Below are 17,289 nucleotides of genomic sequence, written 5' to 3' on the forward strand. Positions count from 1 at the left end.
TGTTACACTCTCCCCAGGAAATTCCACTATATTTCAGTCTCTTTGCAGGCTCCCCTTTCATTAAAGAGACATATTCCATTGCAGATAGAATTTATCTGTCGGGTTAAATATCATACTGCTCAGACATAGCGTCAGAGTTACAGAAGGATTCGCTCAAAAGGGAGCATCAGTTCGATATGCTGATTGGATTATGTAAAGAAACTGAGCGCATTTGGAGAGCGACGAGCGACTCAAGATGTTGACTGCGGGTTTAACATCTGCTTCAACCTATTTATTCATGTGGTCAAATACCGCACAAAAGAGAGGACGAATACATTTCATGCAAAGGCAGGAAGAGTTGATAACGGAACAGTCTAAACGTGAAGAATTTGGAGAGCTCAAGTCCTCGCAACATATGGGCGTAAACGGATGGAAGGCAGCGAGGCAGATGACACGTGAGCAACTATTTGTCACCAGCACCCTAGTTCCTGTCGCTTCCCAGAGTTACCCTCGAAATTAAAGTCCAGAGACCGGTGTGATGGTGAACGGGAGAGGTCAGGGGGTATCTTCGGGCATGACATCTATCGCCCTCTGGCGGTCCTTCGCTGGGATGAATGGCTCGTTCTTCACTTTGGCGTACACCATCGTCTGCTTATCCACCGGGCGCTTCCATCGAGTACCCTCCTGCACATTGATCTCGGCGTATTGAACCCCATCATCACCCTATTAAGGTTAAAGTTTTGGCAATGAGCTGGTGCAAATCGAGTATATAGCCGCGAGTCAGGAACAGTGCAGCGTCTAAAACACAACCTGAGACATGCTGTTCGGAGAGACCATTGTTCAAAAAAAACCACCAATCTCCAGAGAAGGTGAGGCCGGCAGTGCTGGAGATCAGAGTCGCAGAGTGTGTGAGGACTCTAAACACCAACCTCCGTCCAGCAAATACATTTAAAGTGACTGAAGACGTCAATTACTCGTTAAACGACCAACAAAACCGAGATCAATGGAATGCAATCATTCCGAACCGCTGCCACAAAAGAGTCATCACTTTAAAACTTATCTTGCAAAAAGCAGCAGGGAAAAAGAAATAACATTACACTTGAAGCAGAGATTGGTGGAACGCAGTGCGGATGTAGAGTAGCAACGGGAGACAATATTTTCTAGATATCTTGAAATAAATAAAAGCGTTTGTAGTATCTTCATCAGGTATGAAAAAGAGATTGATCGCTCAATAGCTAATAGACATGATTTGGAGACGCCGGTGTTGGGCTGGGGTGTACAAAGCTAAATATCACACAACACCAGGTTATAGTCCAACAGGTTCATTTGGAAGCAGTAGCTTTCGAGTGCTGCTCCTTCATCAGGTGGTTGTGGAGTATAAAATTGTATTTACAATCTCCACAACCACCTGATGAAGGAGCAGCGGTCGGAAAGCTCATGCTTCCAAATAAACCTGTTTGGCTAATAGACGTGTTAACTAAAAAAAAACTGTTAAAAGTAACAGCATACTTTTGAAATGTGACAGCAAAGATAGACGTTTCAACCAGAGTTTATACTGAGCCCAAATAGCGAGAACAAAACATGGAAGAAGTACAACCAGACACGCTTCAAATGGAGACAGGAGTATATTGTTCATAGATTAAAAAAGATCACAGGCACACACATCCCGTACACCGAACAAATACTGAGAGACTGCAGCAGAAATGTGTGCAAACTATCAGCAGGTCAGGCAGCATCTGTGGAGAGAAATTAGACTTAACGTTTTGGCTCCATTCTGAGAGAAATACATGCACTTCCAAGGCAGCTAACGAGATTTGTGCCCGTGGCACATTGGCAGTGTCCAAGGCTTTGAGCCAGGCGACCCATTTCAAAACCCATCGAATCCCAGACTTGTGAAATAGCATATCTGAACAGGTTGGTTAAAACGATCAACCCTAAGTACATCAACTCGATATGTCCGTTGCATCCGCAATTGCTGACTAATCTACCGATCTCAGTCTCTGGTTAATTCATTGACAAACAGTACTGTTTGTGAAGAGCTCTCTCCTCATCTCAAACCTGCATGCCCATATTTTTAACCTTTGAATTACGGATCCTTCCGTTTCCACTTTTCCCAGACTGCCCAACGTTGAATTCGATATTTCTGTTCCGGGCCAAATTACCACAGCTCTACCTAAAACATGCCTCTGGAAGGCACACCAACTAAAAAATCTCACGCACACCCTCAAGAAGACCAATTTACATCCCCAAATCTCGTTTCTTTATCCGGATATATTTGAATCAGTCTGTTTAGAGGTGCTGTAACACACCTCTAGAGCGGTCGAACTTGAACCCAGACTTTCTAACTCAGATGAATTCTATGATTGCTGTAGAAGAAAGAACACAGAACATAGAACAATACAGCACAGAACAGGCCCTTTGGCCGTCGATGTTGCGCCGACCTGTAAACTAAGCTAGGCCTATCACCCTGCACTATCCTATCATCATCCATGAGTTTATCCAAGGACTGCTTAAATGCCCCTTCCGTGGCTGTTAACTACATTGGTAGGCAGGGCATTCAACTCCCTTACCACTCTCTGAGTAAAGAAACTGCCTGTGACAGCTGTCTTAAATCTATGACCCCTCAATTTGCAGCTATGTCTCCTCGTACAAGGAGATGTCATCATCCTAGGAAAAAAACTCTCACTGTCCACCCTATCTAATGCTCTGGTCATATTGTATGTCTCTATTAAATCCCCTCTTAGCCTTCTTCTCTCCAATGAGAACAGATCCAAATCCCTCAGCCTTCCCTCACAAGACCTTCACCCCAGACCAGGCAACATCCAGTCAAATCTCCTCTGCACATTTTCCAATGCTTCCACATCCTTCCTGTAATGGGGCCACCAGAACTGTACACAATACTCCAAGTGAGGCCGCACTAGCGTTTTGTACAGAGGTCTCTACGAGAATCCTGGCTTCTTTATCTAAATCTGCACAGTCAATGACGATAATTAAAATCTAGTTGGAGATATTAACAACTAGGTCACCGAGTTTAGCCATTACATAATTAGCGTTACATACCCGATTGGTTCTTCTGCATTCAGAGCGGACATAATTGGTCTCTAGAAAACAGACGTAGGTATTAGCATCGAGAATGTGGTACGGGAAAATCACAGCAGGTCAGGCAGCATCCGAGGAGCAGGAGAATCGACGTTTCGGGCAAACGTCTTTCACCGGGAATTAGCATCGTAGGGAATAGCAAAGTTTAATTTAATTAACTTGATTAAAGTTATAGATTTAAACACAGTATCCGGCATTATAATGTTACGGAATGCAACATGGCTTAGTTGTAAACAGCATGTTTGCAAACAGCAATAGCTGATATGTCTCAAAGAATGAATGTCGAAGAAAATGGAATGCGTACTCAGTTACGGCCCATGGAGGTAATTCGGCTCGACCTATAAGGGCTAACTTTTGGAAGTGCAGCCAGCACACCTTCCCAAATTATCCTGAAAGTCGTCTTATTTTAAATAAATACACATTTTTTAGCGAAAGTTTCTCTTAATCTCTTCCACAAGCGTACCCATCTGCCAATGTTTTCCAGATCACGCTGATTCGCCGAACTAAACCAAGAAAATTCACATGCCCCCTTTGCTTTTTCTAAGTCATCGTTAATCTTGACGTTCTAGTTTCTGACAGATCTTCAGATTATAATTGACAGATAACACAATTAACCACACCATCAATTAGAAGTCGAACTCGCTCGATTGAAAGTGTTTTAATGACATATGCATACTTATCTCTGTTACTCACCTCCTTCGTGCATCTCTGCATACAGTGGATCCGAGCTGCAGCAATACAGAAAGGGCAGTAAGGAAAATTAGATATTGAAGAAAACATTGACAACGCCTGTCTTGACATCAAAAAGTGCAGACGCTTACCTTTCGGGTTGCTGAAGAGTGGCTGTGGAGAAAGGAAGGTGATAACAGCATCATTACATTTCTGAGTCCATGACTTAGTTTACTTCTTATGGATATAATGCATTGTCTATGTTAACTCTCCTTGAGCGACTGGCCTGGTGCGAAGGGGACAGCACCGCTTTCACTCACTAAAAATCCCAATGCTACTTTCAACCAATGGCTAAGCGGAATCGGGTGGTTTACAGGCGGCATTCCAACTCAGCCTGGCTGACTTCTAAGGTTAAAACTTTAAAAAGTTATTGCCTTTCGGATATCGATATGCAAGGCGGACCAGGGCAAGACTTAGACAATTTATGCTAGAGCCACGGGAAGCATTGTGGAACAGAAAGACCTAGGGATTCAGGCGCATAATTCCTTGAGATTGGCATCCCCGACAGAGAGGGTGGCGAAGAAGGAATTTGGCATGCTTGCCTTCATTGATCAGAGCCTTGAGTATCCGAGCAGGGATGTCACGTTGTGGTTGTGCAGGACATTGGTGAGGCCTCTGCTTGTATATAAACAATTCAGGGCAATTTAACCCGCAAGCCTGCTTTACAATTAACGTTTAATCAAATAGTATTTATGGGCTTTTATCCAATATCCCGAAATACCTGTGACCAACGGAGGTTGCCACTTAGCTCGGTGGCTAGCGCTGCTGTCTCACGGCGATAGGGACCCGGGTGTGATTCCCACCTCGGGTAACTGTCTGTGTGCAGCTTACATATTTTCCCCGTCTCTCTGTGGGTTTCCTCCCACAGCTGAATGAAGTGCAGGTTACAGTGGATATGCTTTTGACTTTAACCCCTGCGGCCCTTAATAGGGGCCGGGGCCGGGGGTATCATAGGGTAGTGGAAACAACACCACCTCCAAATTCCCTGCCGATTTGGAAATACGGTGCATCGACCACTCTCTCACTGTCACTTAGTCACAGTCCTGGACTCGCCCTTTTCCAGCCCCACACTGTGAGCGGGAGCACAGGAAGAATATCCAGTTTCCCATGGCGCAACTAAGGATTAGCAACAAACATTTCACCCGAGTCATAGAGTCATACAGCACAGAGACAGACCCTTCAGTCCAAGTCGTCCGTGCTGACCAGATATCCCAAGCTAATCTAGTCCCATTTGCCAGCACTTGGCCCATATCCCTCTAAACCCTTCCTATTCAGGATACACATCCAGATGCCTTTTAAGTGCTGTAATTGTACCAGCCTCCCCCACTTCCTTTGGCAGCTCATTCCATACACGTACCACCCTCTGCATGAAAACGTTCCCCCTTAGGACCCTTTTATATCTTTCCTCTCTCTTCCTAAATCTCTAGTTCTGGCATGCACACCTCAGGACACTATGGGCAATTTCGCATGGCCAATCAACCCAGGGATGAGAACTTGTCTATTTACCTTACCTATGCCCCTCATGATTTTATAAACCTCTATAAGGTCACCCCTCAGCCTCTGACACTCCAGGGAAAACAGCACCAGCCTATTCAGCCTCTCCCTTTGGCCTGCCCAATCTCAAGGATGAACAAAAGAAAAGTTAAAACTAAAACACGGAACATGGTCAAATGTGTAAGGCCAAGGAGATGCATTCCTACTAATGAGTAAATGTAACAAAGGACTATTTTACATAGGATACTGTTACAATATTGTAAGAAAGGATGCAGAGTTTGGCAAGTCACTACAGTTCCCCCTCAGAGCGTTATAACTAGCAGCAACTGTAATTAAACAGGGTCCTCAAAGCAACCGGACCCAGTATGGGAGCTGAACTTGTGCTTTTAGAAACTCTTCCTATTGTTAACTGGTCACCCAGCCAACTGAGCTAACCAGCAGGTAGACGCAAGGTGCAAAATTAACAAAGACAGCTGCAGAGTGGAGAACTTACACCAAGCAGGGAGACAGAGCTGTGTATTTTTGAACAATACCAGTGAGTTGACACCGTGTAATAATCACCAGGCAGGAGTGTTCTTTCCCAGTCGGGGGACACTTCAGCGGTCCAGGACATTCGGCTTCGGATCTTCAGGTGACCATCCTACAAGACAGACTTCGGGACTAGCAACAATGCCGAGTAGCCAAGCAGAGGCTGATAGTCAAGTTCGGTACCCATGGGGATGGCTTCATCTGGGACCTTGGGTTCACCCTTCTGTTAGAAGGACATTTAAATGTAGTAGAGTTCACAATGAGGGGGCATAAGTTTAGGTTGAGAGGAACCATAGGGCAACTCCTTCACACAGAGAGTGCAACGAATGTGGAATAAACTACCAGATGGAGTATTCGGTGCAGGTACATTTGGAAATGTACATAAATAGGAATAATTTAGATAGTTTGCGCCAAACGCAGGGAATTGAGACTAGTTCAGTTTGGTCAGCAAGGATGGGTGGATCAAAGGTCTGTTTTCAATGCTGTATGACTCTGTCTCTATGACATGAACAGGTAAATTAATATTGTTACCAGTCTTTCGGCAGGATTTGACAACAATCATCACGATGATGATCAGGAGAGGCACCATCACCGTTACTGCAATGACAAATGTTGAGGTAGTTGACTTGGACTCCGCTTTGCTGCTCCCGTTGTTACCTGGGAGAAAGTGTACAGAAAGAACAGTCAAGGGCAGAAAGATGGTCAGTGAATTGGGCACAAGGCTTCAATTCACTAAGATGTGTGGCTCTTGACTAATATTTTTAACTGGTCTTGACCAAACCCAGTCATCAATTGAAAACACAAACTGAGCTAATGGCCAATTGGAGTGATTCCTATTCTTTAAGTTCCACTATCGGGATGTTGATTCAGGGACGCTAAGGCACTGGTGTCAATTTTATGTCGTTGGACACCGGGTATCATTTCTCCCAAACTGAGACACTAAGCAGTCGCCCTCATTGGGACTCTAATTCCCCAAAGCCTGACTTTTTTTGAAGGTTTATCTATAACTATACTGAATGCAATTTTAATAATATCTATCAAGTCTTCTGGGAAATTCAGCCATTGTTTACAAAGCCAGCATCCATTGTCGGCTTCTTTCTGAACATAGAAACTGGATCACAGAACATTACAGTGCCATCGATGTTGTGCTGACCTGTGAAAACAATCTGAAGCCCATCTAACCTACACTATTCCATTCTCGTCCATATGCCTATCAAATGACCACTTATAACCGCTTAAAGTTGGCAAGTATCCTACTGTTGCAGACAATGCGTTCCATGCGTCGACTACTCTCAGAGTAAAGAAATTACCTCTGACATCTGTCCTATATCTATCACCCCCCAAGTTAAAGCTATATGCTTTCATGCTAGCCATAGCCATCCGAGGAAAAAGGGTCCCACTGTCCAACCTATTAAACCCTCTAATTATCTTATGTGTCTCAATTAAATCACCTGTCAACCTTCTTCTCTCTAACGAAAATAACCTCAAATCCCTCAGCTTTTTCTCATACCTTCCCTCCATACCAGGCAACATCCTAGCAAATGTCCTCTGAACCCTTTCCAAAGCTTCCACATCCTTCCTATAATGCGGTGGCCAGAACTATTTGCAATACTCCAAGTGTGGCTGCACCAGAATTCTTTACAACTGCAAAATGATCTTTTGGTTCCAAAACTCAATCCCCCTACCAATAAAAGCTAACACAGCGTATGCCTTCTTAACAACCCTGCCCACCTGGGTGGCAACTTTCAAGGATATATATACCTGGACACCGAGATCTCTCTGCTCATCTTTACTACCAAGAATCTTACAATTAGCCCAGTATTCTGCATTCTGTTACTCCTTCCAAAGTGAATCACCTCGCACTTTTCGGCATTAAACCCAATTTTCCACCTCTGAGCCCAGCTCTGCAGCTTATCTATGTCCCTCTATAACCTACAATCATCCTTCACCACTATCCACAACCCTACCAACCTTTGTGACATCAGCAAATTTACTAATACATCCTTCTATGCCCTCATCCAGGTCATTTATAAAAATGACAAACAGTGGCCCCAGAACAGATCCTTGTGGTACTCCACTAGTAACTGAAATCCAGGATAAATATTTCCCATTAGCCACCACCTTTTGTCTTCCTTCAGCTAGCCAATTTATGATCCAAGCCGCTAAATCACCCTCAATCACATGCCTCTGTATTTTGTGCAATAGCTTACAGTGGGGAACCTTACTGAAATCTATATACACCACATTAACCACTTTACCCTCATCCAACTGTTTGGTCACCATCTCAAATAACTCTATAAGGTTTGTGAGGTACGACCTACCCTTCTCAAAACGGTTTTGACTATGCCTAAATCAACTTATTCCTTTCTAGATGACAATAAATCCTATCTCTTATAACCTCTTCCAACACTTTACCCACAACCGAAGTCAGGCTCACTGGTCTATAATTACTTCGGTTGTCTCTGCTCTCCTTCTTGAACAAGGGAACAACATTTGCTATCCTCCAGTCTTCTGGCATTATTCCTGTAGACAATGACTACGATGAAGATGATAAGTTGCCTGATTGAAACTATATCATCTGAAGGAGGATTTTGGAATTGAGGGGTATACTTTGAGAATTAAGGCCAGCCTGTTCAGGAGAGATGTTAGGAAATATATATGCACACAAAGGGTGGTAGATATTTGGAAATCCCTTCCACAATCGGTAGTGAATGCTGGATCCATTGTTAATTTAAATCGTAGATAGATATTCTTTTTTTGTTAATCAAATGTATTAGGGTTAAAGGCCAAAGACAGGTATATGGAGCTAGTTTATGGGTCAGCTCTAATCTCATTAAATAGTGAAACAGACTGGAGCGCCTGATGGCCTACTTCTGGTTCCTTGTCCTATATAGAACTGTGGTCTGTCTGGTCTCACACACCGACAGTGCTGTAAGGGACGGCATAACAGGAAGTTGAACTAGGTGCTGCAAGCTAATAATCATTCCAAGCCAGGATGGCGTAGCAATTGGAGGGGTAACTGCCGCTGATGTCCTTGTGGTGCAGATCGCAGCATCGGTCTATTTAGTGAATAGAGATGGAAATGTGTTGCTGGAAAAGCGCAGCAGGTCAGGCAGCATCTAGGGAACAGGAGAATCGACGTTTCGGGCATTAGCCCTTCTTCAGGAAGGGCTAATGCCCGAAACGTCGATTCTCCTGTTCCCTAGATGCTGCCTGACCTGCTGCGCTTTTCCAGCAACACATTTCCATCTCTGATCTCCAGCATCTGCAGACCTCACTTTCTCCTATTTAGTGAATAGATCGCCTAATGAAAAAAAAACACACATTACTGCAATATTCCCCCAGGTTTGTTCTGTTAGGAATAACTCTGTTACGCCGCACTTACCCCGTGTAACAATCACTGTGGTCCCTGCTCCATAGGCTTCCCCCATCCCCATGAAAGCCACTTTGCAAACATAGAACCCGGTATCCTCTGGTTTCAGATCGATGATGCAGATCGAGGCGTCTCTCCTGACTCTGAAATCCTCTTGACTGGCCGCAAGCACGCGGTCTCGGAACTCCGGTGTGCTGTTGGAGACTTCATTCCCTCGTGTGTTGCCTCGGTGCCACGTGTAACCGCCGATAGCACTAGGCCCCTGATAAGTACAGCTCAGGCGTGCTGTCTGACCCGGCATTTTGATGAGAGATTCCGGACTCTGAATTACCGTGATATTTCCAAGAACAACTGCTGCAGGTGGATAAAACAAACTTCATAAAAGTGCAGTCCAGATTTTTTAAAGCATGTTATATCATTCCAGTTTCAAATTAAAATTAGAGCTGAAAATGTGTTGCTGGAAAAGCGCAGCAGGTGAGGCAGCATCCAAGGAGTAGGAGAATCGACGTTTCGGGCATGAGCCCTTCTTCAGGAGTCCTGAAGAAGGGCTCATGCCCGAAACGTCGATTCGCCCGTTCCTAGGATGCTGCCTGACCAGCTGCGCTTTTCCAGCAACACATTTTCAGCTCTGATCTCCAGCATCTGCAGTCCTCACTTTCTCCTCAAATTAAAATTATGCTTATAATACATCACGGCGCATTCAAGATCTATCAGCTGCGCTATGTTATGGTTCTGGGGACATTATTTTAGTTAAGGAGCCCCTTTCTCTGTTGCAGTTTTATGTTCGTCCGAAGGTGCTAAACCAGACCAAGTTCCAGATTGGCCCACACAAGTTATCATTGCCTTTTTTCATATTATCACGAAGCGTGAATTAATACCACATACAAAATAAAGCCATCTGTTTTCACCAGCTTGATACATGCGCCTTTCAGGTGGGACAGATTTCCATTTAGATGGATAGGTACTGTCACGGTGCTAGTCACATCACATTGGAATCTGTGCTGAGTCGGTTGAATGCCTCACTGTGAAACATTAATGACTGGAAAAGGACTAAACCAGAAAGGGTTTGCATTTCGGCAAATTTCCTACCCTTTTTGCAGTGACATTACCAAACAGTGAACGGTTTACCGCTGTATATACGCTAAATAACCAGCCAACATCTCTTTAAGAACTCTTTAATTACTGATCAAGGAAATGTTTAATCCGTCAGACACAGAGGCGTAGCAATTACCCCACAATAAGGACTAGACAAGGGTTGTGTTAAGGTTATATACATTGGAGCTCATAGAGATGGGCCGACATAGGTAGGGTAAATGCAGGAAGGATATTTCCAATGGTCGGTGAGGCCAGAACCAGGGGTCCCGGACTAAGAAAATGTGGTAGCTCATTTGGGACTGAGATGAGGGCAATGTCTTTACCCAGAGAGTGGTGAGCCTGTGGAATTTTCTGCCTCAGAAAACATTCGGAGCCAAACATTGACAGTTTTCAAGAAGGATTTGGATAAACACTTGGGTCTAAAAGAAGAGAAACTTGGGGTTTAGAAGAAGCAGGCTATTGAATTGGATGATCGGTCATGATCATAATGAATGGTGAAGCAGGCGAGAAGCGACGAATTGCCGACACCTCCTCCAGTTTTCCGTAGTCCTACGTTTTCTGTGAAAGGGCTAGAATTGATTGGGTTATACAAAAAAAAAACTAGGAGCGTGGCATTTGGCTAGATCCAGCCGACACTGCAAGACGCTCATCCGACATTCTCAGGGATAGGGAATATTTGTAAAATGTTGAATGAAAAATAAAATCCTGGAATCCTACAGCAGAGAATGAAGCTATTCACTCTGCGGAGATTGTTTTCATTCTATTGGAAGTGAATCCGCTCGCACCTGCCTCTTTTTTCCTTATATCGATGCACCTATGTGACTTTTAAGGATTTTGCCATTCCATTTCGAACGCTGATGTTAAGCATGTATCCATTGTCCTATGAGGCAGAAGCAAATGGCAAAGTGTCTTTCTGAAATCAAAAGCATTTTATAATCATACCAAAACGCTCTCGGAGACAGGACCCACTTCTTTTGATCCGCCTCTAATTTCCATCCATTTCAGCTCTGTCTTTCCCCTTCTTTCTTTCTATTTGCCTGCCTGCCTGCCCGTCTGTCTGTCTATCTGTCTATCTGTCTATCTATCTGTCTGTCTGTCTGTCTATCTATCTATCTATCTATCTATCTATCTATCTATCTATCTATCTATCTATCTATCTATCTATCTATCTATCTATCTATCTATCTATCTATCTATCTATCTATCTATCTATCTATCTATCTATCTATCTATCTATCTATCTATCTATCTATCTATCTATCTATCTATCTATCTATCTATCTATCTATCTATCTATCTATCTATCTATCTATCTATCTATCTATCTATCTATCTATCTATCTACCTGTTTTTCTCTCCGTCTGTCTGTTTAGTCATCTGGCTATTGGGATTTCGTTCTGCATGTCTGTCTATCAACCTTTTTTTTTTCTGTACAGTTATGCCCATTTATCTGTGTATTGATTTGCCTCTCCAAAAATCTAATTATTTATGTATGCCTGTCTATCGCAATATCCATCCAATGATCTGTATGCCTATCTTTCCTTCACCTGCCTGTGTTTGTCTATCTACTATTCCATCGATCTGGCTATCTATCCATATTTCTCAGCCGCATTCTGACTACTTAGATAGGAGTTATCTTCAACTCTCCTTATCTTAACCAATGCTTTTTCATTTATCTTATCAGTGTTATCATTTCTAATGTCGACCCCCCTGTATTTTCCTTCGGATTATTAGCCGTTCAACTCAATGCTTTAGTTCACGACCAGTAACTACGAAGCATCATCTTCTGGACGACAGTTCTCTCATTCATGTATAAATGGGTTCGGATTGCTCAGAGGTCATGCATTACCACAGTGTTGAGATATTAAGGTGTCCCCACTCTAAAAAGGCAAATAACATGACAAAAAATTATGCTTGCTTGTGCGAACCTGGTGTGAATTCATGTCAAAACCTGCTTACCTGAGAGCACAGCGGTGATCCAGGTAACTGCAATCCAATGCATTCTCCCAGAAGTCAGTCGATTGATAATCCAGGTTGCATTTGAATTGGAACATTTGAGTCATTCAACGAGCGAGTGAACTTGAGTTCAGTTTCCGGATATGAGGGAGTGGAAACAAAGAAGAAGAAAAAAACTGCAGGCCGTTTGTAAGTTTTGTTTTCGCTCTCTATATCACAGGCAAATATCCCCAGCTTATGTGAACACATGCAACCAGACAAGGGAGTATTCAATGAATGGTATACATTAAGAACCTAAAAGGACAGAGTGATCCTGGGGTGCTTGTCTGCAATTCCCTGTAGGTGGTAGGAAAGATAAATCGGGTAGTTCAGAAGACATATACGACGCTTGTTTTCATCAGTCAAGGTATAGATTGCAAGAGCAGGGAGGCTATTTTGGAGCTATACAGAATTTTGGTCAGACCACAGCTGCAATACTGCGTGTAGTTCTAGTAACCACACTCCAGAAAGGAGTGATTGCACTCGAGGGGGTGCAGAGCAGATTGACCAATACGTTATCATGGCTGCCATGAGACTCGATAAGCTCGGGTTGTTTTGTTAGAGCAGAGATGGTTGAGGTGGGAGGGGGGTCCTAATAGAAGTGCCTGAGATTATGAGGAGATGGACAGAAAGAATGTAAAGCAGCTGTTCCCTTTAGTTGAAGAGTCAATAATAAGACAACACAATTTTAAAATTAAAAGTGGGAAGGTCGAAGGGGATTTGAGTAAAAATCCTTACATTCAGCCGGAGGTGAGGGGTGGGTTTTAGGTGTGGGTGATCGAGAATGGAAGATTAGTTGAGGCAGGAAAGCTCACATCTTTTAAAAGGTATTTGGATTAGCATCTGGAGTACCCCACCAAGGCAATGTGCCCAGTAAGGGAAAATGGGACAGATATATGAACTTGTGTATATTTATAAGTACATACTTCTTGCTAAAAAGGGCTTTTAATGTTCTATATAATTCCTTTGTACCACTGCACAGCTGTGATTGTGTGTGTGTGTGTGCACTGACTGATGAAAAAGGCACCATTGCACAAGAACTTTATTGTACACTTCAACCACAAGGAAAAACGCCCATATCGGTAAGCGAACCATTAACAAGCCAAAGACTGATGAGGACAATGATTATGTGGAAAAAGATGAAAGGAAAGGGTGTTAATTGAATCAAAATAAAGTTGGAGGGGCAAATAAAGCAATACACATCCCATGGTGTCCACCTGTCCTTGATGGCATCCCGTGTATGATTCAATGTTTCAACACGTTTTCACAAAGGTGTTTCATGGTAGGCATGCATAAACTCAGGATAGATCACTATATTCCACCTGGACGGCTAAGCAGTCGAGGATGAAGTGTAAAGATGCCTCGATGTTTTACCTTCTCCTCTGTTGGTGAAAAGATTTCAATAATGTCTCCTAATGTCAGAGCACCAATAGATTTCTTACTATATTTAAATTACCCGATTTGTCTACAGGGAGTATAACATCAAATCGTTGCAGATTGGTCAAGTATCTCTTTTCCCTTGTGGGATAGGCAGATTGCTGGCAAGGCAATATTTATGGCTCAATTCTAAAGGCCCTGCAAATCGAATAGATTCTTAGACTATTCAGCAGGCAGAGAAGCATCACAGACAATTGTTTTTGCAGTCACCATCACTGGCACGAGTTTTGTGCTCCAGGTTTGCTCACCAAATTCGAATTCCACCTAGTGCTTTAACCCTGTCACATTGGCCTTTTGATTTACTCGTTCAGTGACATTACCTCTGTGCCAGGTCTTCTCTATTAAGGAGGTGCTGTAACTGACTTCAGTACAACAGAAACAGATTGTTGAAATTGGCAGACGTGGGGCAGATTCAATCCACGACAGGTACAGAACTGAGCTTTGTCATGGGCCACGTGGACAGTATGCCACTGTGTTAATGGGGAGCGAACAGGGAAGTGGAGTTGAGACCCAGATGATATCAACAATGATTGCACTGAGTGGCAGTGCAGGTCGGAGGGGCTGAATGGCCTAGCATCAGTTTTTTTATGATCTTAATTAGTGACCTCTTAATGATTGTACAAGTGTCAAAGCTCTTGTGGGGTGCAAACTCCCATTCGTTTTGGAAGCAGTAAAGCAGGTTGATAAAGTAGTTGAGAAGATGTGTGGCATTTGTAATTAAAGGCCCAAACGTTTTTTTAAAAAAACGTGCCACATGTCTCGTGCATATTTAAAGCTGGGACAGAGAGATTCCTGAACAGTTGTGGAACCAAATGCTTTGAAGAAATTTAGACCCGATGAGTGTTGACTCAGCCATGATCTGAAAGGGTGGCAAAGCTTCCTGCAGGGGCAGGATGGCCTAGTCCTATTTCTGATGTTTTATTCATTCACAGGACGAGGGTGTCGCTGGCCAGACCAGCATTTATTGCCCATGCTTATTTGTCCAGACAGCAGGTAAAAGTCAATCACATTGCTGTGCGCCCGCAGTCACATGTAGGCCAGCCGGTAGAAAGGGCAGTTTAAATCTTTAAAGGACATTTGTGAACCAGATGGGTTTTTTTTTTGACAATTGACTTTGATTCATGGTCATCATTAGATTTTTAGTTGCAGATTTTCATTGGATTCAAATTCCATCTCGGCTAAGCAGAATTAGAACCTAGGTACGCAGAGCGTAACTAAAGATTTACAGTTTATTAATGCCACAAGCTTTACACATCCCCTGTTTCGGGCCTGGCTAGGGTGTTTTTTTCTAACTGAGAAAGAAAAAAGTTTGGCAGGATGTTTAAGCCACCAGGTCAATTGAAAGGAACTTTACCAGAATTATGTCAGGGATTAGGATTTTCTGTTGTGTGGGAGATTGGAAACACTGGGCTTGTCCTCTGTAGAGCAGGGAAGGTGAAGGGTAGGACCAGAAAAATGATCTAAATGAAAAAACTGACTCGTAGATAGACCAGGCAGTTGTGGCTCCATGTAACGAGAGGCTAAACGAGGAGGTATTATTTCACTCAGAGTGTTGATACGTTTGTGAACACTCACCGAAAGCACGGCTGTTTCAAATTTGATAATAATTTGTTTCCAACATATCCTTGAACCGACGTTATTTCTAGAAGTATGTGGAAAACCTTCAGGTAGTTGTTGCTGAAGGGGACAGTCAGCACCTAAATGGGCCGAATGGTTTGCTTCCACCCTGTAAGCGTGTATAATTTACTCGCTTCAGCCTGAGGACCCTGCAGAGACCACAAAATAAACCGCGCAGATTTCACATCCCTTTGGAGCACCCGATGGATTTTCCTATCTGCACTCAGGCTGGGTAATGACCGACGGAATTGTACCTCGCTCACTATCTCTTTGGCTGATGGGAAATGCAGTTTCACGGGCATGCTGCATTCTACGGGGCAGAGGGGCACCCTCCTGTTGATATCAGCAAGGAAAATGTTCCCGAGAAACTGGAAAAGACCGATATTCCGCGAATCCCCAGGACTTAATCCCTGGGGAAGGCAGGAGTGAACTGCAGTGATACTGGAGAGGTTGGTGGTGAGTTTGAAAAATGCGTTCATTTCTGGAGCGGCAAAGAGAAAGAGCGAGAGCAAGAGAGAGAGAGAGAGAGGGAGAGCAGGGAACTACAGGCAAGGCAGAGTAATTATCAGTCCTTGAAGAAACATAGAAAGGAAAACTTGACAATGCACTGAAAAAAAAGGGGTCAGTAAAGGTCAAAATGTTTTCTTGTTATGAATTGAAAATCTTGTTTGAAACGTGAGTTTTTGTTGGGGTAGAAAGTGTACAGTAAAAGTGAGGAGGTAGTGGGGGTGGTGTGAAGGTGAATGAGAGGCGGAGGTGTACATTTCCAACATGACAAATTGTAACCAGTAAGGTACTCAATTATGAGAGCTGGAGCCTCAGTAATGTACATTGTACATTACTGACGGAAATGAATATAACAACGGAGTAGGCCATTCGCCCCCTCAAGCCTATTACACTATTCAAGGCGATCGTGACTGTTTCCACGTGTCTACAATAATTGTTTCGATCAGTCCATCTCAAGTAAGTCAGAATCTGATTCTAAAAGAGAACAATTATAAGTTCGTGCAGGAGCCGAATAACTTAAAACCACACAAGGAGAGCAGTTATCAATATTTCCTCCCTGTACCTTTTAAAGTAGATAAGATCTGTCTGCTGTATTTTTATTCATGCAGGACTCAGGAAACAACTATTCTCATCGTTTTCTCGACTCCAGACTGATAGCGCATGTGATTAACTCAGAAATCAGTTAGATAAATAGCTCAATGAATCAGTGAGGGAATTCACAAAGCTTTCCTTTCTGTGAATCTATCAGAACCATCGTGAACAGTGAGCAGGACAATGATACACTTCAGAATTACATATACAGCCGAACAGAAGGGTAAGTGGTGGATGCAAGCGTGTAAATGGGATTAATTTAGCGCAATGTGAATAGATTCACGCAGACACGAGAAGATCACATCTGAAGTAGAGCTGCAAGTTTAAAGTGAGTGCAGGAAGAGTGGAGCCTTCGGCTACTTGTGGACTAAAGCATTACCAGAGGCAGAGAACAATGAGAAATCGATGAAAAACACAAATGGAATGGAACGTATTCATCAAAACGTTCTTTTTTTTCTGCTTGTCTTGTCCGCAAATCGTTAATAAATGCAGCTGGAGGAAACTTTTCCTTATGGACGCTGTCCACTAATCAATCGATCAATCTGTCTGACTATCTATCTGTCTGCCCGTCTGTCCATCTGTCTATCTGTCTATCTATCTATCTCTGTCTGTCTGTCTGTCTGTCTGTCTATCTGTCTGTCTGTCTGTCTATCTATCTATCTATCTATCTATCTATCTATCTATCTATCTATCTATCTATCTATCTATCTATCTATCTATCTATCTATCTGTCTGTCTGTCTGTCTGTCTATCTTTCTATCTATCTATCTATCTATCTATCTATCTATCTATCTATCTATCTATCTATCTATCTATCTATCTATCTATCTATCTATCTATCTATC

General features: G+C 43.1%; 1 protein-coding gene across 2 annotated transcripts; it reads right to left on the minus strand.

The window, feature by feature from the left end:
• Positions 1-246: 246 nt before the first annotated feature.
• LOC122541165 (uncharacterized) lies at positions 247-12,505 on the minus strand. 2 transcript variants are annotated; one of them, XM_043677781.2, is made up of 7 exons: positions 12,257-12,505; positions 9,215-9,556; positions 6,361-6,486; positions 3,900-3,921; positions 3,772-3,806; positions 3,040-3,080; positions 247-702 (listed from the first exon to the last, which is right to left on the minus strand). In XM_043677781.2, the coding sequence occupies exons 1-7, from the start codon at positions 12,297-12,299 to the stop codon at positions 535-537; spliced, it is 777 nt and encodes a 258-aa protein (XP_043533716.1). In that variant the 5' UTR covers positions 12,300-12,505; the 3' UTR covers positions 247-534. The 2 variants fall into 2 exon arrangements, with proteins under 2 accessions (XP_043533716.1, XP_087835619.1); XM_087979493.1 differs by lacking the exon at positions 247-702 and adding an exon at positions 1,593-1,715.
• Positions 12,506-17,289: the final 4,784 nt, after the last annotated feature.

Source organism: Chiloscyllium plagiosum, unplaced genomic scaffold (genome assembly GCF_037043375.1).
Source record: "Chiloscyllium plagiosum isolate Xiang-an unplaced genomic scaffold, Cpla_swu_hap1 HiC_scaffold_35, whole genome shotgun sequence".
Lineage (NCBI taxonomy): Eukaryota > Metazoa > Chordata > Chondrichthyes > Orectolobiformes > Hemiscylliidae > Chiloscyllium > Chiloscyllium plagiosum.